General features: G+C 34.0%; 2 protein-coding genes across 2 annotated transcripts in view; both read right to left on the reverse strand.

Moving 5' to 3' along the window:
- The window catches only part of HBS1L (HBS1 like translational GTPase), a 60,286-nt gene that overhangs the window by 31,574 nt on the left and 7,502 nt on the right, over nt 1-21,210 (reverse strand). The gene's annotated exons all lie outside the window — the stretch shown is intronic.
- Nucleotides 15,848-20,554, reverse strand: LOC311433792 (uncharacterized protein). The gene has a single exon (XM_084513363.1). The coding sequence runs from the start codon at nt 20,158-20,160 to the stop codon at nt 19,354-19,356; it is 807 nt and encodes a 268-aa protein (XP_084369489.1). The 5' UTR covers nt 20,161-20,554; the 3' UTR covers nt 15,848-19,353.

Consider the following 21,210-nt stretch of genomic DNA (forward strand, 5'->3'; position numbering starts at 1 on the left):
TCACATATAATCTCATGCTCAGAAGCATCTATCACCTATTTGCCCACATGTACGTGGGCTTATATTAACATTTAACACACACATCCATCATTGTAGTCATCTTTTTTCAAAATTCTGACCATAACATACCCCAGTTAACATGCTTCATAATGTTTCTATCCATATACACCATAAAACTCAACAGATCTTATCCTTTAATTTTACTAAAAAACAGTATAGTTTTATTTTTCTCCCTTCAAATTTCACAGCATGCAGTGAAAACAGTAATATCAGGAAATATAAAAAACCTGTCAAGTTAGAGACATGCACAGTAGTGAAAGTGTTTCTTTGTATAATCCAACTGAATTATTTAAAAATATCAAAAATTCCATTAAATGCCCTAGAACACAGGGGCATCTATTGGCACAGTTAAGTTTGCCCCAGAGCACACTGGATCATCAGTGGTGGTGGTGCACAGTTTTAATATTATCAACACATCACAGCACTGAGAATAGCACCAGAAACCCAGGACTCCCAGCCATGTCCTACACTGCCACATAACACAACCACCAAACTTAAAACACCTCAGATTTCCCAAATTCACAGTTTGCTATCATTCTGCCTACATACATAGAATTTGCCATGTACTCATCCCTTTAGTCCAATATTTAAGTTCCTTCTCATGCAACAATTTGGTGGCTAAAGTTCAACATGCAGAAATCCTTTCTTTTGCAAATATATAAGCAATAAAGGATAATACAGAAAGGAAATAAAGATCATTTAGGAAAGTCTCTCCTACTCTTCTGTAATCCCAAAAACTTCAGCACCCACAGAAATACCTGCATAAAAAAGAAATACCAACTAGCTCTAATAAATATGTCACTTGTGAAAATTCAAAATAAAATGTTACTCTCCTGTATTTAAACTACATCAGCTCAAAGTACTGATTTTATGAAAAGATATGGGATTGTAGTATTATAAACTGCAATGTACAACAGATGCTACTGTTGATGTAGTAAGTGATGCATCCATCACTTACAAAAGTAATAAAAGTCTATAAAAATAAAAGGCAATATGCTAAGTCATCCCCCCAGTACTGATTCACAGCCATTCTAAAGATCTTACTTGAAAACAATTCCCCAAACAAGAACATTTATTTTTTTCTTTTTAAAAGAAAGGTTATTTCCTAATAGAAACCACAGTCAGGGGTTTTCCAGGTAACTTTGGCTTGTTGTTCTAACTATTACCTTCTCTGCAAAGTTTCAGAAGGTGAATATAACTTTTTTCATGAAACTAGGAGCAGGTATTTTCACTGAAAAATTATGAAAATAAAAATCCTTACTTACACCTGACTACATGAATTTTTTGTTTTGGTTTTAAGGTTTGATACAGCAGGGGGGAAGAGATGATGCTCAGGAGTATCATAAAATAGCCTGCTGTGTCTCCAACATTGGCCAATTCTCTGCAGTCCCCACAACATGCAACCGCCACAATTTACTTCCCCATGACCCAAGATGCAGGAATATCTTGCTTTACTACAACAACTGGATGCCCAGCAGGCACAGGCAGAAAGGCTGCCAGCTTCACCTGTTAAGAGTTAGTGGGCACTTGTCACTGTTCAGGCTTTGCTGTCAATGCTTACAACTTTTGGCTAGTTGAACTCTTTTGTCCAAAAAAGTCATCTGCTCAAGTGAAGTGCCTGCCTAAGGCTGATGACTTTTTTTTTTTCTTGGCCTTAGAAAACAGTTTGCACATGCTCACATGGCCTAAATTTTAACAACTAAATCAGCCAAATACTTCAACATTAAATATATAACTGCTCTGGCTATTTTTGGCCAGGCTGGACTAAGTCCTGACACCTGAGAGCAAATCCAACCTCTCCTGTGTTCCCTGGGGTTTCCTACCACACGAGTAAACCAAAGGCGTGAACCTGCCTGGGGTAATCATTAAAAATTAAACCCAACTGGAGGGCAAGAGAAGAAGCCAATGGCAAAGTGATCACTGGCAAGTAGAAAGGCAAGCATATTATCAACAATTACAAGAAATCAGTAACACAAAGCAGGTGAGAGCTGAAAAAAAATAAATAAATAAAGATTGACAATGTTAATGACTTAACCCGTGGAAAAAACGTGTTTAAGGAAAAAGCAAGAGGACACATACTCAGGGACAAATCACATACAGAAGCTAAGCATGAACAAACGAGAAGAGGATCAACACTGAAAAGCAATACAAGCAATGGGCAGAAAAAAAAAGTGAATGTGAGGAAAAAAATCAAGGTCAATGACTGGAAAATAGATAGGGAGAGTGGGGATGGCTAGCTACAGAGACTGGAAAAATGAAGTGTAAAAAAATGGAAATGCAATAAAAAACTCAGAGTGACATGAATGTTTAAGGCAGAAATAAGAGTCAAATGAAAAACTTGGACCATGACTAAATAAATCTGAGAATGAGAAAGTGAGAAAGATGCATGCACTGAAAGTAGATCAAGTTGAAGTGGATGGGGTGGACTGTGTTATACTTAGGCAACAATACATTTTCTTCCCTGTCTGGAACTTAGCCAAAATTGCTGTAGTCCCACCAGTCCCTTGCCACTGACACTTAATCTCCAACTGAATACAAATGATGCAGAAATAGCAGTCAGTTACTGATACATACTCTAGTTCTTCTTACTAGAAATAAATACCTTCTGATGGAACTTCTTACCAATCAGGGCTTCTAATTGTATGTATTTGAATACTTAAATATTACAAAATTAATATTACCAATTAAAGCTATTTTTTTCTCTGATCCTTTATTGCAATGAGTCCTTTGACTTCATTTAATGAGTCGCGAATATTTTCTTTTCCAATCTGCCCTCTAAAATGCCAAATTGTTCATTTTTCCATGTTCCTTTCACGTGTTGTTTTTTTTTTTTTTCCATTGTTACTGTACCTGCAAGCTCCTCAAGAAAACTTATTTTTCACCACTTTAGTACATTTTTTTAATCACACTGTCTTTACCCAACATGAGAAAGTAATTTGGAATTCCTGATGTCCCAGAAAAAAACGATGTCTCTGAGAATGGTGTAGTATATTTTACATATAAAATTTCTCACAACTGTAAACATTCAGTATCTTAGTAAATTAAACCGTTCTCTCCCAGTTTCTGGATGCTTAATATGGCATTCTAACCAGCACCCACCTCAAAGAAGTGATGTTTCAAGTCATTTACTTCAACAACTGAACCCATAGTTCAGCTCTATATACAGGTAATTGGTATGGTCTTTCCACAGACACGGACAATTAGTCAGGTTTACATTCACAGTTTATCTACTAATGAGGAAAGAAAGGCACTATTGCTGGAGTAAAACTCTCATTTCAAGATTTCCAGTTTCGTTAAGCCATCACACCTCCAGCGTAAAAGGAACAGAGGTCTACGGTACAAAAAGGCAGACCTGGAGGGGCTGGGGGGGAGTGCCAGTCATCTTCTAGAGATTACACAAGTATCAGCTGTCTCCTTTTGATGTTTCTGACACATAAACATTTAAAGGTCCAATACAAATCCACAACTGTCAAAACAGTGACTTTCTCATCCGTCAAGTTCTTGATGAGAATGTCCCTGAGGTATTTCTCATGCCTATTGCTTATAGTTAAATGGACTAAAATCCAATCCTTCATGTAATCGTAACACAGTACAACTCATCCTGTAACTACCGAAACCTTATTTGTGGGAGGTGTATTTCTTTGCTCTACTCTCTAGCAATGCCAATAATGTTCCTTCTCAATCTGCAATCAAAGTAACAATTTGCTGTAAAAATATTGTGTGTTAGACATTTACAGTTGTTCTGTACCACGCATGTTTACTCTCCCACACAGACACAACATTGAGTCGTTGGTGGTGTTCTCTAATTCAACGAATTTTTCTTAAATGACTGTGATTTGTCTCTCACAGATTTAGAAAAGGCTCAGTCCAGTATTTCTGAAGTGCAACTTCCTACCATAAATGGTCATACAAAGAGCAGAGTCAGCACAATGTGCAGGATAACCCTGAAAAGATACATCCATTGCTGCTCACTTAATTCGACAGAATACACACAGCCCATGCAAATTAACAGAATTTCTGTTAAAAGCTTGACCCAAAATGAGTATGTAAAACTGAAAGTACAATATGTACATTCTATTACAATTAGAATTCAATTTCCAAAAGTAACAGACAGTAATTTCAAGTTTAATTCTTAACCAATATTATAATGCCAGAGGATGGTGCTATTTGCCTGCACATCCTCAAGGTAATTCAGACACATCACACCTTTTACACACACACAGACTAGATCTACACAAGTACATTCCCACTGATTGTATTATAGGAATGCAAGTCATCTTACAAGAGGAAGCTTTCCCAACCCGCAACTATTATTTATGCACCAAAATATCCTCAGCAAGAAATTAAAATCCTCAGCAAGAAGTTAAAAATATGGAAAATAATATACAAGAAAACTATACTGGCAAACCGATAGCACACAGAAAGTGGCATCATGTTATATATGTTCAGCTCTTCCACAACTGTTCCATACTTTTTCCAGAAACTTAATGATGTATCCTTTTATAGTTGCAGAAGAAAAAAAAAATGTATTTAGTAATTCTGTACAATTCAGCATGTTGAAACTGCAAGTATTTTCAGCTTGAGTTCCAGACTGTCAGCTATTAGTGCAGTGAGAACTTCCAAGGTAAGATTAGCTAAAACCTTATTTAATTTAGGTTCTCTGAATCTGCAACTCTCCCACTCTGCTGGTAACATTACAACCAAACTAGACCCTGTCTGGGTCAGAGAGATAACCTGTATGTGAAAATTAATCAACGCTTTCTTAAAAGTCAGGCAAATTTACTTTTATACACATATATGTGTGTGTGTGTGTATATATATGTATATTAAATAAATAAAACTACACATTCACTTTTCTATTTCTCTGCAAAGTCAGCCCTGTATAAGAAAAAAATACGTTTACTGGTGCCACTCTGTGGTTTAAGGGATCACAGTAGAGATTGCAATGTCATAGCACAGGGCACATTAACCTTATTTCAGAGTGAAAGATGTGTGGCTTCAAGGGACCAAAATAATAACTTAATCATATAGTCAAGAATTCATCAGCTACTGAAAAAAGCAGTTTAGCAACATAAGACATTATTAAAAAAATGTTCAACAGATTAAGTACAATTAAAAAAAATAAAGATATGGTCAAGCAGTACATCAATTACTGAAAACTATATATACACACAAATATACACACAGCTTACAGCAAATTGAAACAAATGTATTTAATCACACTAGTAGGAATTGCATGAGTACAAGGGAGACAAACTCACTAACTGAAATTCTGCATTTCTGCTTGCAATGTTATGCTAATTCAATAGTAAATCCTCAGGAACGCCCCCTTCTGGTTTGTTTTTTCTTTTAAATGGCAAAAGATGGATGTTCTCTACTTACCCATTTTGCAAAAAGTCAGCACCTGACTACAATTTTGAAAGTTTTACCTATGAAGAAGATGAAAGGAAATGACAATATTCATTACAATTTCATTAAAGGTAAAGCTAGAGACGGTAACAATGGTATTTGCCAACAGAAATGGGACTAAAAAGGTCATCCCTTAATCATACAGCTGATGGAAAGGTTCCTCACGGCTGATGATCACAAACCAGGAAATAACTCCCAGTCCACAATTGATAAGCTCCCAATTATGGAAGAACAAGGACAGAGTAGAAGTACTTCAGATATATTTTACAGGGTTTTGTAAAACACCATAGCTCAAAGGTGGAACTGTAACTTGAAAATCCCGCCTCTTTTGCAATTCCAACCACTCTCTTAATATCCAAAACCTAAGAAGATACTGGAAATGTATAACCTTGTAAAGAGGTAAATGATATATTGAATGACCTCAAAAAGCTGTGTGTCTGTTTAATACACACATTTAAAAGTCAATTTATAAATAAAGCAATTACTTTGAAGAGTATAATGTTAAGCAGGTTCAATTTTTTTTTTAATCATTCTTAATGTAACAGAAAGAATAACTGTTAAGAAAGGACAAGTGGGAAACAAAAGACATTAAAAATGCATTGTTCTCCTTTGCACATGCAAATTAGGTAAAGTTAAACATTTCACACAAAATCTGTTCAAATGAAATTTGCTGAGTGAACATACACCTTTTATAGTACTTGTTTTACTAGGACTAAATGTAAAATAATGAAGCAAAACACACGCTTATCAAAACCAAGTGAAGTAATTAACAAGGTGTTGCTTTTTCTTTTTCAATCCCAGTAAGAGGCTGATATTGATCAAATACCTGCTCTTCCACTCCTTTACTATATGATGATTTTAGATTACAGGGGGAGGGAGGGTTATGGCATTATTCCTCAACTAAGATATTAATTTAAGTAGCTTTAAAAAAAAATACTGCAGCATCACATTTCTTCTATAGAAATTTCATTAACAATACTTAATTTTTAACAGATTTTCTTATATACATAGAATATGTATATGACATAGAATAATTAAAAAGAAATAAGATTTTAAAATGTTTTCTATTTAGATGGGCAGTTTTAAGTACTCAAAAACATTCAACATCAATTAAACCTTTAAGGGTCTTTTCAAACCAATCTACCAGTTTTCAATAGGACATCCAAATCAGTGGGGGATATTATTCCGTATGTTCACAACTCTCCACTGGACAAGCCTTTAACTGGTCAGAATGAAAATGCCGATTTGCTAGTATAATTATATCTTACTACTACAATTCAAAGCTCTTGACACAACTCTTCTGATATAAGTAGTTACATCACCTCTAGGAGCTCTCTGGTGGTACATTTTCCAGATACTCCTGTGCTGTAAAGGACTTTTTTTTTTTTTTTTTTTTTAAACTTATGTACCTCCTAAACCCTAGCAACTTCTGTCATTTGAAAACAAAAAAGTAAAATCTCAATTTTGTCCTCAGTGCTACACAGATTAAAGTTCAATAGATCAACATCAACCGTCTATCATAGAAATGCAGACATTACTAAACACATTCCTAGGGAAGGACAACCACATTCTCCACGCATGGATTGAGAAGGAAATGATTAGATAAAGCAGTCTGAAACTACTGAGGCATACTTTACTGCCAAGTTATTTTCTTCCAGTTACTGTTATTTTTTCTGTTGTCTCATCTGTCAGATCAACGGGCTTCAGCATCTGCTTTTGCCATTTCCTTTAATTCTAATTTAAGACACCCTGCTCATTTCCAAAATAAACACAATTGGTTTGCCACTTTGCTATGTTGCCCTGTTCATGACTGCATTTAAATCATAGAATCATTTAGGTTGGAATCATAGAATCATTTAGGTTGGAAAAGACCTCTAAGATCATCTGGTCTAACCTTAGGAAAGGAAAAAGGAAAATTGCAGAGGAAGCAATGGCTATTCAAAATACAAAGCATATTGAAAAATAAAAGCTTTACTGTTCTTTGTTATTTAAATGTGTTAGTGGCAACACATTTACAGACAAAGGATCTTTGAAACCTAGGTGTGAAACTGCTAAAGATCTCTGAATCTAACTTGCAAAACAAACACAAGCTCTATCAGTGCAGTAGGCTGATCAAGCATACTGAATTCATCTGCAGTCAATTATTATATAAACATCTATTAGTACAACTTTAGAGACAAATCTTAAGCTATCCGGAAAGCTAAAAAGGCAGTTTTCCTGCACCACCACTACCCACCATGTCGTTTGCGCAAACGTTGCAAAAACAGATTATACACAAGACATTATTCCATAGGGAACACATTATGTATGCTGCCAGTAACAGTGGCTATTAGGAATTTAGTGAACCTAACATAAATTAGTTGATTAAGTTGACAGTAGGGCTTTCACTAACTGATACAATATCCTAGTATTCGGCAGTAATTAATTGTATTTATCAGGGAAACTGTTGCGAGAAGACCCTGGTCATGCTAAGGTAAGAAGGTAGAAGTAAGCAAGGCAAAATGTAACCTACTTTTTAAAAAAAAATAATAATAATAAAAAAAATATATATATATATTATATATATACATAGTAGCATACATTTAAGAAGCAAAAGATACATTTAAAATTAAATGTTTTGTGTTAAAATTTAGGAAAAGTTTATAAAATTTGCCCTACTCTTTGGCATAATTCATTTACATAAACTTTTCCCTTTATAACTGAAGCCCGTTTTACATTATCTACATTACCTATTTATATTACATTTGCATTAATTTACATACATTATTCCTCTGATAACTCTAACTATTCCACAGTTTCCAATGAACTCCTCTGCCCCAAGTCAAAGATCAGCATTCCAGAGTTATCAAAGATGAATTGATTAATTAAGACTAGAAAAAGACTAGAGACTGAATGTTACCATACTCTGAATAAGGGAGACCCGTTATGTGGAAAAGACACCCTGAATATAAAAGTGACATGAAACAGCACTGGGGGCTCCATTCTTCATTGCTAAAACCATTCAGAGATGCAAGATGACTTATAAAAAAGCTGTGTATCCAAGTCTAGTATAAAACCTGAATATAGTAGGACACAATATAGAGTTTCAAATAAATTCTGTAAACTTTATCAGATGCAGATGAATATCGGGAAGAGGAGAGTTCACTTGCCAGTCTGAAGAAGTGCATTTCACTTTACCTGGACTTCCGAGAGGAACCTGTGTGGACTGAAGTTCATTTTTTCAATGTTTTCTTCTTCTTCCATGTTGCAGTGAAAGTGGAGTTAAAACACTTCACGCTTGTAGTAGTAACTGCATGCATACAGATAGCCACCACCACCTCACAGTATTTCTTAACATATGTATATTGCCAGAAAAATTGCTTTTAAATCACACAATTAAAATCACGTTTTCGTCTTGAATAATGTTTACTTAAAAAGTGGCAATACTCTTCCTTTTTTTTTTTTTTTTTAAACTTACATATGCAGTAGCGCTTCGCGTATACTCAGTTTCACCATCTTGCCTAGTTGACAAGCAAAGTTAGTCATTTTCCTGTTTACATAGGTCAGCAATAAGGAAAAGGAAAACTTGAAAAATAGGAAAATGTGATTCTAAAACCACAAAAAGGGACTCAAACAAGGAGTACCCAAAACAACTTCAACTCATATTCTGGAATTTATTAGATATAAAATTTCCATTTAATATGAGTTTTTAAATGCAGTAAAAATATGGAAGAACTGAAGCAACGAGTCACAGCTCTTCCCAGTCTCTGTCAACTGGGCATCACATGTTCTGCAAACACAGGTATCTTTCATATTAAAGTTACCAACAACCCTATTTTTCCAAGCTTATGGCTTTTTAAGCATAAATTTCTACCACAGATTCTGACTGCAAATTTTAAATGTCACGGGTAGGGAGAGAAGAACCTGAGACTGAAAGCATTTGTAAGTGTCTACTCTGAACACTGAAATGTGTCAGACATCATAAAAGAATCATAATATCATGAAAGTATACACAAGAAGGATGATTAAAAAGGGGTAATATTTTAACACCCAAGGCCAAAACACTTTGGGTAAAAACAGAGGCACACAAGTAGTGAGTGGGCAGAATTTCTGTTGATGCCATAATACAGTAGAGTTTGACTAAAAAGTTTTGTAACAATACACAGAATAAGCAAATCTATGATACTGCAGAAACACATCCAGAAGACAGTAGAGAGATACAGCAGCTACTGATAATGTAAATTTTACAGGGAACAATAGCTTTTGCAGGGAAATATATCTAGTGTAAAACATACAATGTAATGCAATGTTGTATTTTATTCTTGTATTTTAACATCTTTGAGGGATTTTTTTTTTTGCCTTTTAATTTCATTTCTGAATTTTTAAATGTGCTTCCTATTAGGATTCAAGCTCCTTTTTCTTGGTAACTGATTATATTTTAAACTGCTTCATTTGTTTCCTCAATTTTGAATTCGATACACCAATACTTCTAATGTTTAGGTTAACCACTTTCTAGAGCTGAAATGTATTGATGTACATCTGTGAAATACCACTGTCTAAGTCTTGTCAACAGCCTTGTTTTGAGTATTCAAATGTAAACTTCAGGCAAGTTACAACTTCCAAATCGATAATATAACAGCACTACAGCAGCAGTCATTTATCCATAGAATTGCTAAGTGGTACATTATGCAAAGAGTGGATTGTCTCTGGAAAGAACAGTATTCTACCTCAGAAAACAGAGGAATAAAATATAAGTAATCTAATTAAACTGCCTTCAAATTAATATCTTATTAAAGCAAATGTCCCTGAATTCTGTTTCCTGCTGTGGGGTAAGTGTTGGTTGGGAATGGTAAAGCTGAACACTCACTGTTATTGAAGAACTCCAACTGTCAATCCAATAAATTAGAAAAAAAAAAAAAAAAAAGAGAAAAAAAAAAACCTTTTCTCACAGACAATACAAAAATCCGATCAATGACCTGATAAAAATGTATAAAATAATAAACTAGTCCTTGTATGAGATATCTCTGTAGTCTTAATTTCAGAAAGACTACTTCCTTAAGTTATGTTTTCCAAGACGAGGTTCTTTATTTACCATATAGTTTTCATGAGTTGTACATAATTCTACAACCATTTTTCAGAACTTCGGAATCCTATGACGAAAATAACTTTTTATTTCTTTTCTAACTTCTTACATCTTTTAACCATTATAGTGTGAATTCCTCCTACCAGCCTGCTTCCTATTTTAATGATTTTGATTATTCAGAATGCTCATGTTGAAGTTGAAGCAGCATTAGACTGACTGGCGCTCGCAGCACCATATTTATCCAAATATGACAGTGCGATGCGATATAAACCACGTATTTAAAACCTTGACGTATTGATAATGGACATTTAATACTATCTAAAAGTGTTTACGAAACAACTTTAGAAACGGTCCACCCAGACTAAAAAGAAACACAAGGAAAGAAGGAACTTCAACTTCCTGCACCCACTGCTCTATTGACTTTCCAATGATCTTCTTAAGGGAAGAAAACTGCCCTTCAACAGTATCAATGAATCTACAGATATATAGTTCTCACATGTTAACGGAGAAAATTCACATACATAAGAATTTGTCATAAACATGACAGAAAAACATATGTTTTACCAAAATAGGAAGTGAAGAGTATATTACCTTGCAGACTTCCAATTAGCAAGATTTTTAAAAACTGTGACTCCAACCATACCATCCTTGCTCTCCAGCAATCACATCTGAGATTTTTGTACATTTTTCACTTTACCTTCTACAGACATAGAAAAAGCAAATGGTAGTTGATCTTTACCATAATCTGAAAGGTCTGACATAGAAGGCCACTATAAGAGCAAGTAGAGCTACTGTTCCCCCAATATATCTGGTCCTTCTGGAATCCTGAATTTCTAAAAAGGATGCAACCATTTTTAGTCTAAGCACTCTAAGTTTCCAACCAAAATATCCAACTTTTATACATGATGTAGTCAACAGTGAAAATGATCAACTCTACATTGATGTATACTTTGTCTGAAAAAGGTAAACCATGCTAAAGGACCGTAAAAGAAAACTCAGAAAAGGCCTGGAGTGTCACTTTTTCCAGTGTAGGTGTGCAATATATATAAGGAGAAGCTCAAAGAGGTATCTCAAAGGATTTTAAAAAGCTTTTCACTGCTGATGACACATTTTTCCCTGAAATAAGCCACTTCCTTTCTAAAACCCACACAGTACCTTATGTCAAGATTCAGTAACTTCTCTTAAAGTCTGTGTATACATTTTTCTTACCCAAAACACGGAAGTCTTAAATTCTCATTACTTTCCATGATTTAAGATCTATCATCAGTCATGTCAGATTTCATACATTTCCACTCAGTAAAGAACATACTCTCCTTGTCTCAGACTGAATACATGCAGTACCTGAGTATCACTAAGTACAATAGGCTTAGCAGGCATTTGAGAACTGCTGTTACTGAATAATTAGCAAAGTCAATAGAAGTTGGGGGAAAAAATTCTTCTGAGCCATATGGGCATAGCCAACTGATTTTCATGCATGATAACATGATAAGTGGAAGTAAAACCTCAGGGTTTCTTCTTGGCTAATGAAAATATATTGGACATCACCATTAAACTTCAGAATGTTTTTTTCCTCCAAGCTTTCTTTGGAATTGTCCCTAAAAATAAAATCGAAAAATATCAGTTCATGAGTTTTTTCAGTAAGATCCCCAACTTCACCTGCCCATAACAACATAAAAGTCACCAAAGCTACCTGTTAATATCAATGTCCGGCTGATATTCTGGCTATAATGCCAGAAGACAAAACTTGGACAGTCCTTGGACTGAGAAACCCCCATCATTGTGGATCAAAAACAAACCTTGCTGCATTCAACTGACTGAAAAGAAAAAGCTAATTACATTAAGTCACACTGTGGTAGCATCTTTTTTTTTTCTTTTTCTTTTTCTTTTTTTTTTTTGTGTAAAGCAAAAGTGAAGGAAGATATTTATAGAGGCGAAGAAAGAATTCTAGAAAATTGAAAGATAAACAATGTTAAGAAAATGCAAGCTAAGCATCTAGTTGTTTTGCTTGTGGGCTGTATTCTTGAAACTGCCTAGACTGTCTTCATAACTACGTCAATAATCTGAATACCTGGACTATTAATAAAAATCATAAATCTTCGATAAACACCATTGAAGAAATACACATTTCTCTGTTAACAGCCACAAAGCAGTACAGTCCAATATTTAGAAAAGTAGACTTGAGCTTGAGACCTGCATTCTATTCCTAGATTATCTGGCACACCATGAGTAAGGCTTTTCACCTTCCGGTGCCTTACTTTCAATTTTGCCTCTTTACTGCAAAGCTTGTTTCTCATCAGGTATTTAAATATATATAGCCCTGTAAAGGTCCCTGCTAGTCTTGAGAAGCAACCATAATACAAAATAGCTGGTGCCCCCAAAGAGTTCAACTATGACAATGGCTTCATTAAAAAAATAAAACAAAAAATTATATCCCTTGCTACCTACCACCAATCAAACTAACCATACTCAGTTCACAGTATTTTTTTTATTTCCTGCAAGGATGGCACATTTACAGAGATCTGACCTCCTTCTTGCTCATGCATCACTAAAACCAAAAATCTTAGTGTCATAAAGTGGTTAACAATTCCGTTAACAGTGCCTGAAATGGAATAGAATCTAGCTCACTCACCAGTATCTGTATTTGTTCTGAAATACTAACAAGGGTAAAAAGAAATGAAAATGTAGTTTAGCCAGAAAAAGCAAACAGAAATTAAACCAATATGCACAGAATGCAGATCCTTTTGACTAAGAAGGTACCATTTTTATGTAAACATTTTTGAGAAATTTCAACTTTACAGCTTCTCTGACTACAGTGAGCAAACACACTGCAACAGCACACTTCAAGTTGGAATCTCTAAATATCACAGAGTAGTCACTGCTCAGAAGAAAGCAGACACCTGAGCAATGCTATATATGTGAAGAACATCATCACCTAAAAAAAAAAAAAAAAAAAAAAAGATTTCACTCTGATTTTATAAATGCAAAGAGACTCAAGATAGCCAATTGAAATATGAAGATAAGGTCCATCTTAATCTGCTATTGACGTAATAAATGAACACCTCACAATAAAAAAAAAAAAAAAAACACAACAAAAAACTTCTCTAGAGCACCCATATTCTCATTATACACAATTTGCACTGTGTGTTCATAAATCTCTAATTTTTATCAAATTGTTCATGAAGCATGAACTCTCTTTTAAATCTACCATTGTAATCTCTGAAGCTCACAACAACTTTTTACAAGTTCTTAGAAGGTCATCTCGCATTCATTTTATTAACAGAACAATGTAGAGAAGGGCAATGAGTCGCTTCCTAAAGGAATCTTACCAACACTAAATATCCAAATCTATTAACTGATCAAACCACAGACATGCCTCTGAAGTCAGAGACTGTTGTTTCTAACAGGCCATTTTTAAGTATGCAACATAATGTTTTCACAAACCAGATAACATACTTCTGTAACCACACAGACACCAGAAACTTATGAACCATTTCATAAGAATCGTTTCCCAAAATCACCTTAATTCACAAATTGTAATTAGCTTTAACTGTTGGTTATTAAAAAAAAAAAAAAAAAGTACTTCAAAAGACAAGCCTATGTAAAGGAGCAATTACTCAATTGCTGCAGAGTACAGCATTACTAAAATTCAGACCCATTCTCATTAAACCGTCCCTTTATATCCAGTGATTTAGGAAGCGCAAGAGAGCTGCTGAGAAGTAAATAAATTGCTAGTGGCTTTGATTGTTGTTTCATCCATATCTTCTACTAGACAATAAACAACAATTTCAGAAAAAGAAATCTCTTACATCGCCATGGAAAAAATCCTGTAACATCAAAACCATTAGCACATAAAAGTATAGATAATTTGGAGTAATGACATTTCCTCATCATCTAAACAGAAGATCAAACATTGTGAATTGAACATAAAATCCACTTAAGAATTTATCAACTGTCTATATTTCAGAAAAAAAGGACATTATCAATTAAAAATTACCTCAATTCTCAAAGAAACAAAACCAGATAAGCAACCACTTTCAATAGTTAGTGAATTATAATGTGATGAAATTTTGCTTTTTTCCCTTCCTAACCCCAACTCATAATCAACATTTAATATAAAAAATATTTAAACAAGAACTTTGCAAAACTGAACACTTAAGATTTCAGAGACACAGAAGACTGTATTTGACCAGTGCCCTTCTAAAAGGTACTGTAATTAACTACCTATACTCCATAAAAAATCATACCCTGTCTTCATACAACAATTTTGCATAGCTATTCATTTTTGCAGTAGTAGTACTTGCTCAGAAACTTTTTGCTTACGTTTTAAGTTTCAGAAATTGTTGATTACTGAAAAGTGTATTTGAATTATATGATTAGAGTAAAAAAGTCAGAACACAAAATTACAAAGACTAACTCTCTGTACCACCTAGTCTCTTCGAAATATTATTGTACAATAGTTCCAGAAATTCAAGTACCTGGCTGCTTCTGAAGCTTAAGATCCTTAGAATTGTCTGAACAATTCAATGAGAAATTACTCATATAGCTATTTCTGAATAACAAATAAAAGCTAGATATGTGAAGTTTTAACGTCATGGTTTTAAAATCTGAATTTTATGCTTCGAACATCCTGTTCTTTGAAAAAAATATATCATTTTCTGTTGTGATTAAAAATAATCTAAATATAACTACATTAAAATCACATTCCAGAGTGTACAATGCAGCAATCGTTTCTCATATCCCAGCAAGCGCTGTTATTTTCCTACTCTTCTCGTATTTTGACTTTCAATTTGCCCAGATTTTCCAAAACAAGTTCAGATAGAAATCAAAATCAATTTACCCTAACTTTCCTAACTTTCCAAAACAAGTTCAGCTAGAAAAGGAAACTTAGAAAAATCAAAGATGTATTTAGAAAGTTTTATTCAGCTGTAGTAGCTTGACTTTCTACTTTAACAAAGAGCTAGACAACCAGTATTAGAGTTTTTTTTAGAGCGTTTTTATTTTTTTTCACTGATATCCTTTCCTTTCTATGACCCTGATAAGGTTGGAAAAAGCTATTAAGAGCATCTAAATAACTTCAAAAACCCATTTGTAACCAAAAGCCAATTGGAGTCTCAGTATCCCATCTGAAGATGCACTAGCATATACCAGTTTTTGCCTTACTTTCTGCAGAAGAATCCTCCACAAGAAGAGTAATGCTGTGCAAACCTAGATAAGAATTACAGTCTGTTTCCACAACAGAAAAATTCATCATAGAACATTAAATTACAACTCCATTTCTAGTAGGTAAAGGAATAAGAAATTGTAATTAAGTCAGTATTTCAGAATATACATTTTATTTAAGCACATAAAGCAATATCCAAAAGGCAATTTTATATTAAAAAAATATTCAGCAACCACTTAATTAAAAAATATGTACAAAATAAATTTAATGTACACAATACCTTAAGAGTATACAGTCCAATACCAGCAGGAGTAGGTCTATGTAGCTTAAATATTAACTTTTGCATGTCTGTATTTGTCAACATAGACACAAATATTTTACAATGTAAATATGTGAATTCCAAAACAAATAACACAGCTAACTCATATTAGACACAAACACATACTAGATGCACAATGGGGGAAAAAATGTATATATACACAAATCAATAAAATAAGCTTATTGTTTTAAGCATAAAACAGACAGACTGATAACTAAATCTAATGTTCATTAAGCAGACACAGTTCAGTGCAAAGACAGAACAGAGCTCCTATGCAAAAATACCATACACAATAATATCATGCAGCATTGTGATTCTAGGACAATTTAAACTGTCACCGATCAAACAAACCTGGTTCTCATTAAGAAAAATATCAAGAAAATTAAGGAATAACTAAGGAAATTATTAAAATACCTTTTTCATTTGAACAACATATATAGTAACATATTACCTTTAGTTAAAAAAAAAAAAAAAAACTAAAATTTTGCAAGCATCAAAATAAATCTCTGCTGAAAATTCATTGGAATTCAGGTTTATCCATCACATAGCTTTGCAGCGTTCAGCCTGCAGGTTTGTACTAATTCAAGGCTCATTTCAGGATTCCGTATTACAAACTGAAGAAAAAATCCCTCCTCCACACCTTATACACTGAACAGTATGTATTACTTCTTCAAGATCACTGACAACACTGAGATACATGCAAATGAAAAGATATTTATATATGAAAATTTAGCTACCAAACAAGATCCAAAATTGTTTACTACAGTATCAATCCTTAGTAAGACCTCCTATAAACATATAATGCTGATGCCCTTTAGCTTCACTCACTTGTTCAAAGTCTAATCTACATGAAACCCATACCAGAACTGATTTCCAAGTACCACACATTGCTACCTACTACTTGTACAAACAACCCAAATGAACCCATGTAACATACATCTTGGTATATATCCAGTATTTGGCTCTGAGATTATTACAAATGCTAAGAAGTCTGAGGCAAAGAACAGCAGTCAAGGGAATGAGAAAACAGACCAAAAACAATGAAAGGTTCAACAAGAACAAGAGAAAAGATTTAGAAGGAAAAAATAAAATTAAAAAAGGCATGTTATTAGAAAACTCTACCTACAAAAACGTTAATTAGAGCCCAAATAGTATTTGGAACATAAGAAAGCAAAAACAACTCATTGCATAGCCAGGCATGCCTACATCAAGCTTTGGACTAATATTTTACTTCTAAAATATATAATTCCCCTACTAGAAAAACATGAACCATTTTGGAAAACTTGAACTTTAATTATTAAACTTCTTCAAGTAAGACATTTTGCCCAAGCGGGAAAAATACATTTCAACTTCATAGCAGTATGAAGTTAATAGTTGGACTAACTCCAGATAAACAGATTGCTAAAAAGTATTTAGGGCTGTTCAAAAATCAGAATTTGCTGTTAAGACTAACAAATGAAGCAAATAGTGTGTATGTACAATCTGTATCAGCCAGAACTCTGAAACAGATCTTGAACAGGCACGTGACACTAACCAAGAAGGCTCCAGAAACTCTTTGGATGTTAGTTTATGGATTAGATCCTCAACAAAAAAAGTGAAAAAATGCGTATCAAGTCTGTTCCTGGTGATGAAGTTATGAGAACATAGTATGTATGCTGGATGATATTACTTAGTCTTCAATGCTTTAAGGCACTTGAAATAAGTACAGATACAGACAGCTACATTTAAGAAGTAATCTAGAACATAAACACTGCAGCACTGCTATTGGATAAAACATTTATTAGTAAGGATAAGAAATATCAATTTTATTCAAGAGGTCAGAGTTCAAACTGTCCTAAAAGTCAACATAACATAGTCAGCATAGTCCTAAAAGACAACAGCTAGCATCAACTAGATGAACAATCAAAATATACAGAACGTGAAATCTGTACCTGAGAGCACTGGAACGTATTTGTTTTGATTTAGAAAGAAAATTATAGTGCAACCTGAAGTCAAGAAAAAGCCTAAGTTTTTGCATTCTTTTTGATGCAACATGCTGAATGAAAACTAGATTTGAAATAGATTAAAATTTTATCTCCTGTTCCATACTAGCTGCCTAGTTTAGTAGGGATAAATGTATGGCAGTACATATACAAACGTATTTTATTTCTTTTTTAGTTGCAGCAGTACCCTTACTGTAAATATTGCTGATCAGGATCTAAAACACTGACACTGGAAGTATATTAAAAGAATTAATGTATACTAATAGAAAAATTGAAACATACATGCAGTTACTGATTTGACTTACGAGGGCATCAGAATATGGTAACAAGCTAAACAATTAAGTCCAAAATGTCCTGATTCTGATCTTCAGTGTAAAACTTTAAATAACAGTGATGGGTGCCAACAGTAGAAAAGAACACACATTCACTAATATGGGAATTTTCCTGAAAACATGCAAGATGCAGATACAAACAGCACCTATGTTTCGCCCAAAATGTTTTTTTTTTCCATTAAGCAAAGACTCTCATGCTAAATTTGAAAGGAGAATTGTTATTCCAATACTTTTCTGAAATACTTGAGAATAAACTGTAGAATCCTACTAAATCTTTTTATGAAACACATGCCAGGTATGTATCTACAAAAAACTCACATTTTGACAGCTGGTTGGAGAGTGGAAAGAGTAGGGAACACAATTTTAACTTTGTTAACTTGCTCCCCAACAAATTTGGTCCTATCAAAAAGCTATATATGTCCTATCACAACCGTTAATTAAAACCTGAGGTTAGTGAGGTTTTTAAAAACTGAAGGTATTTCTGTTGTAATATTTTAAGTACAATAAAGACAGAAGAGAATAGCTACATTGAGTAGAAATAAATCAGTAACAAGTGGTAGTTCAGTAACATACCTTAGGAGAATATTTAGCTTTAAGACTATTCAATAGAACAGTTGTAATATAAACTGAGGTTCCCACTTCCCAAACTATACACCACATACCAAAACTAAATTGTTTACAAAAATAAGTCAGTGTTTTTCCCAACTATATACACATACACCCCTAGAGGGGTGTTTTAAGAAGTCTAAGCGTGTTTACAGAATTTTGTACATGAATTATCTATACACTCAAGTTCAAGACTTCATAAAAGTTAAAAATGTTAAATTGTCAGTGAAAATTAGGCAAAAATAAAAATATTCAGTGCAACACCTTAGAAGTTCACATACAAATTTGTTATCAATTTAGTAGTGAGAACTATTATGTCAATTAAAAAGTTTAAAAATTCAATTCTGGATTATAAACAGGTCCTATTTTTTTTTTTTCAACATACCAACATATAAACATCAATTATTTCAGTTTTGTTTGCACTACTGTCTTGTAAAAGCTTTTTGTTGTTTAGCTTTCACAATATCATCAGGAGATGCAGATTTGAAGTCAAACGGTGTTATGGCTGTTACAGGAGCTACTTCCTTGGGTTTTACATCTTGTACTTGTCTACTGTATAGGAAAGCTTTGTGCCTACCAGTCGTGTGTCGCTTATATCCTTTTGGAGGATAACGAAGACATAAGGTTAAAGCAAAAGCTGAAGGTCTTGCACACAGAGCCTTCACCCATGAAAGAGACAAGTCCTGCCTCTTAGAAGCAAGCCCTCTTTTGATCTTTTTATTTGTTTTAGCAAAACCAGAACTTTTTCCCTGCTTTACTTTTAAATGTTTTGTTTCAGGAATTAAGATATTTGACTGTCCTACTATATTTTGTTCTGCAGATGCATCTGTATTTTTTAAAAGGACACTTAAATCAATGTTTGTTCTTTTAGAGGGCTCAGTTACACTGAGCATGGAGACGTCCTTTTTTTCTTGAGCATTATCTACTTCAATAGCCTCTGCTATTAAATCAGAGAGTGATAAGTTCTCAACTTCCTTTAGTGGAGAAACCGTAGAGAGGGCTAGCGAAGACAAAGATCCTGTTAACTCTGGCATCCCACCTGAAGTTTGTGGTTGACTTACTAGTTGTGATAATGATGACGCTCCCAAATTCCTATCTGTGAGACTTCCTGTCGACTGGGTATAAAGATCAGCCAAAGAGTAACAGTGGCTTGCACTACTTTCCTGGTGCTCCTGAAGTAAGTCAGCCAATGATGTACTTCCAGACCTTAACACCGGCAAAGCAGCCATCTGTGAAGAGGGGCTTTCTTGTTTTCTACTTTGCGCAAGTGAAGATAAATTTTCAAGAAGTTCATTCTTTCTATCTGCAGTATGACTGACTTCATTAGCAAGAGCCAAATTTCCTAAAGCACTTGATATATAAGGAGGACTATAAAAATTTGCATTACTATTACCATCAGAAACGTTTGAGGAAACAAGAGGAATGCTGTCTTGAATACTCAGAGAATCACAAGCCACATTCTGCGTCAGCAAGGATTTCAAGTCCTGTGTCTCCTTGCTTTTGAACTTCTTAAAGGAAGAATTTCCAGATGGGTTACTTCCTATGCTAAAGCAAACATCTTCACTGTCAGGAATCAAACTTACTACATTAGCACATTCTGGTAGTTGATTCTCTGCCTGATTATTCACAAGCTCACAAAGTGATCCTTTACACAAATCATCACTGAAAGAAGACAGAACAAGTGATGAGGATTTCAATCCTTTCTTTTCAGATGAAGGTACACTGGATTTTTTAACATTAAGGAGCATTTTGTCATTTGCAGCTAAGGAGTAACAAGCTGAACCAGCTTTGGCTGTCAAGTTTCCAAGCCCAGGTTTGCTGGTGTTGTCAGCAACATTTTCTACTGCACAAGAGAAACTGTCTTTATTAATAAATATTTCTGGACAACAAAGTAAGTCTCCTTACCTTACAATAGCCAATAATTTTCAGATGGAAGTGCAGTCACAACGAAACATCCATTATTTTTTTTTTTAAGTAGACAGCAGCAACAAAAATCAAGAAGAAACATGAAAAGGCATTTAATTACTAAGTGTTACTCACATATATATCCACTGTTCTACAATTAAATTATGGTTATCTACTGAAATACTTAAGAAACTTTACAAATCAGCAAAGAAATGCCAGCAAAGGTTATGAAGATTTAAAGTATAAACAAAAACACTAGAGTTACTGTATAAACATTACCAAAAAAAAGAAAAAAAAAAAGAGGCATTTGGGATGGGAGATATCAGCTCACCAAACAAACAATAAGTACAACTTAGGAAATGTATTCACACAAT

This window comes from Aythya ferina, assembly GCF_964211825.1.
Source record: "Aythya ferina genome assembly, chromosome: 3".
In the NCBI taxonomy this organism is placed as follows: domain Eukaryota; kingdom Metazoa; phylum Chordata; class Aves; order Anseriformes; family Anatidae; genus Aythya; species Aythya ferina.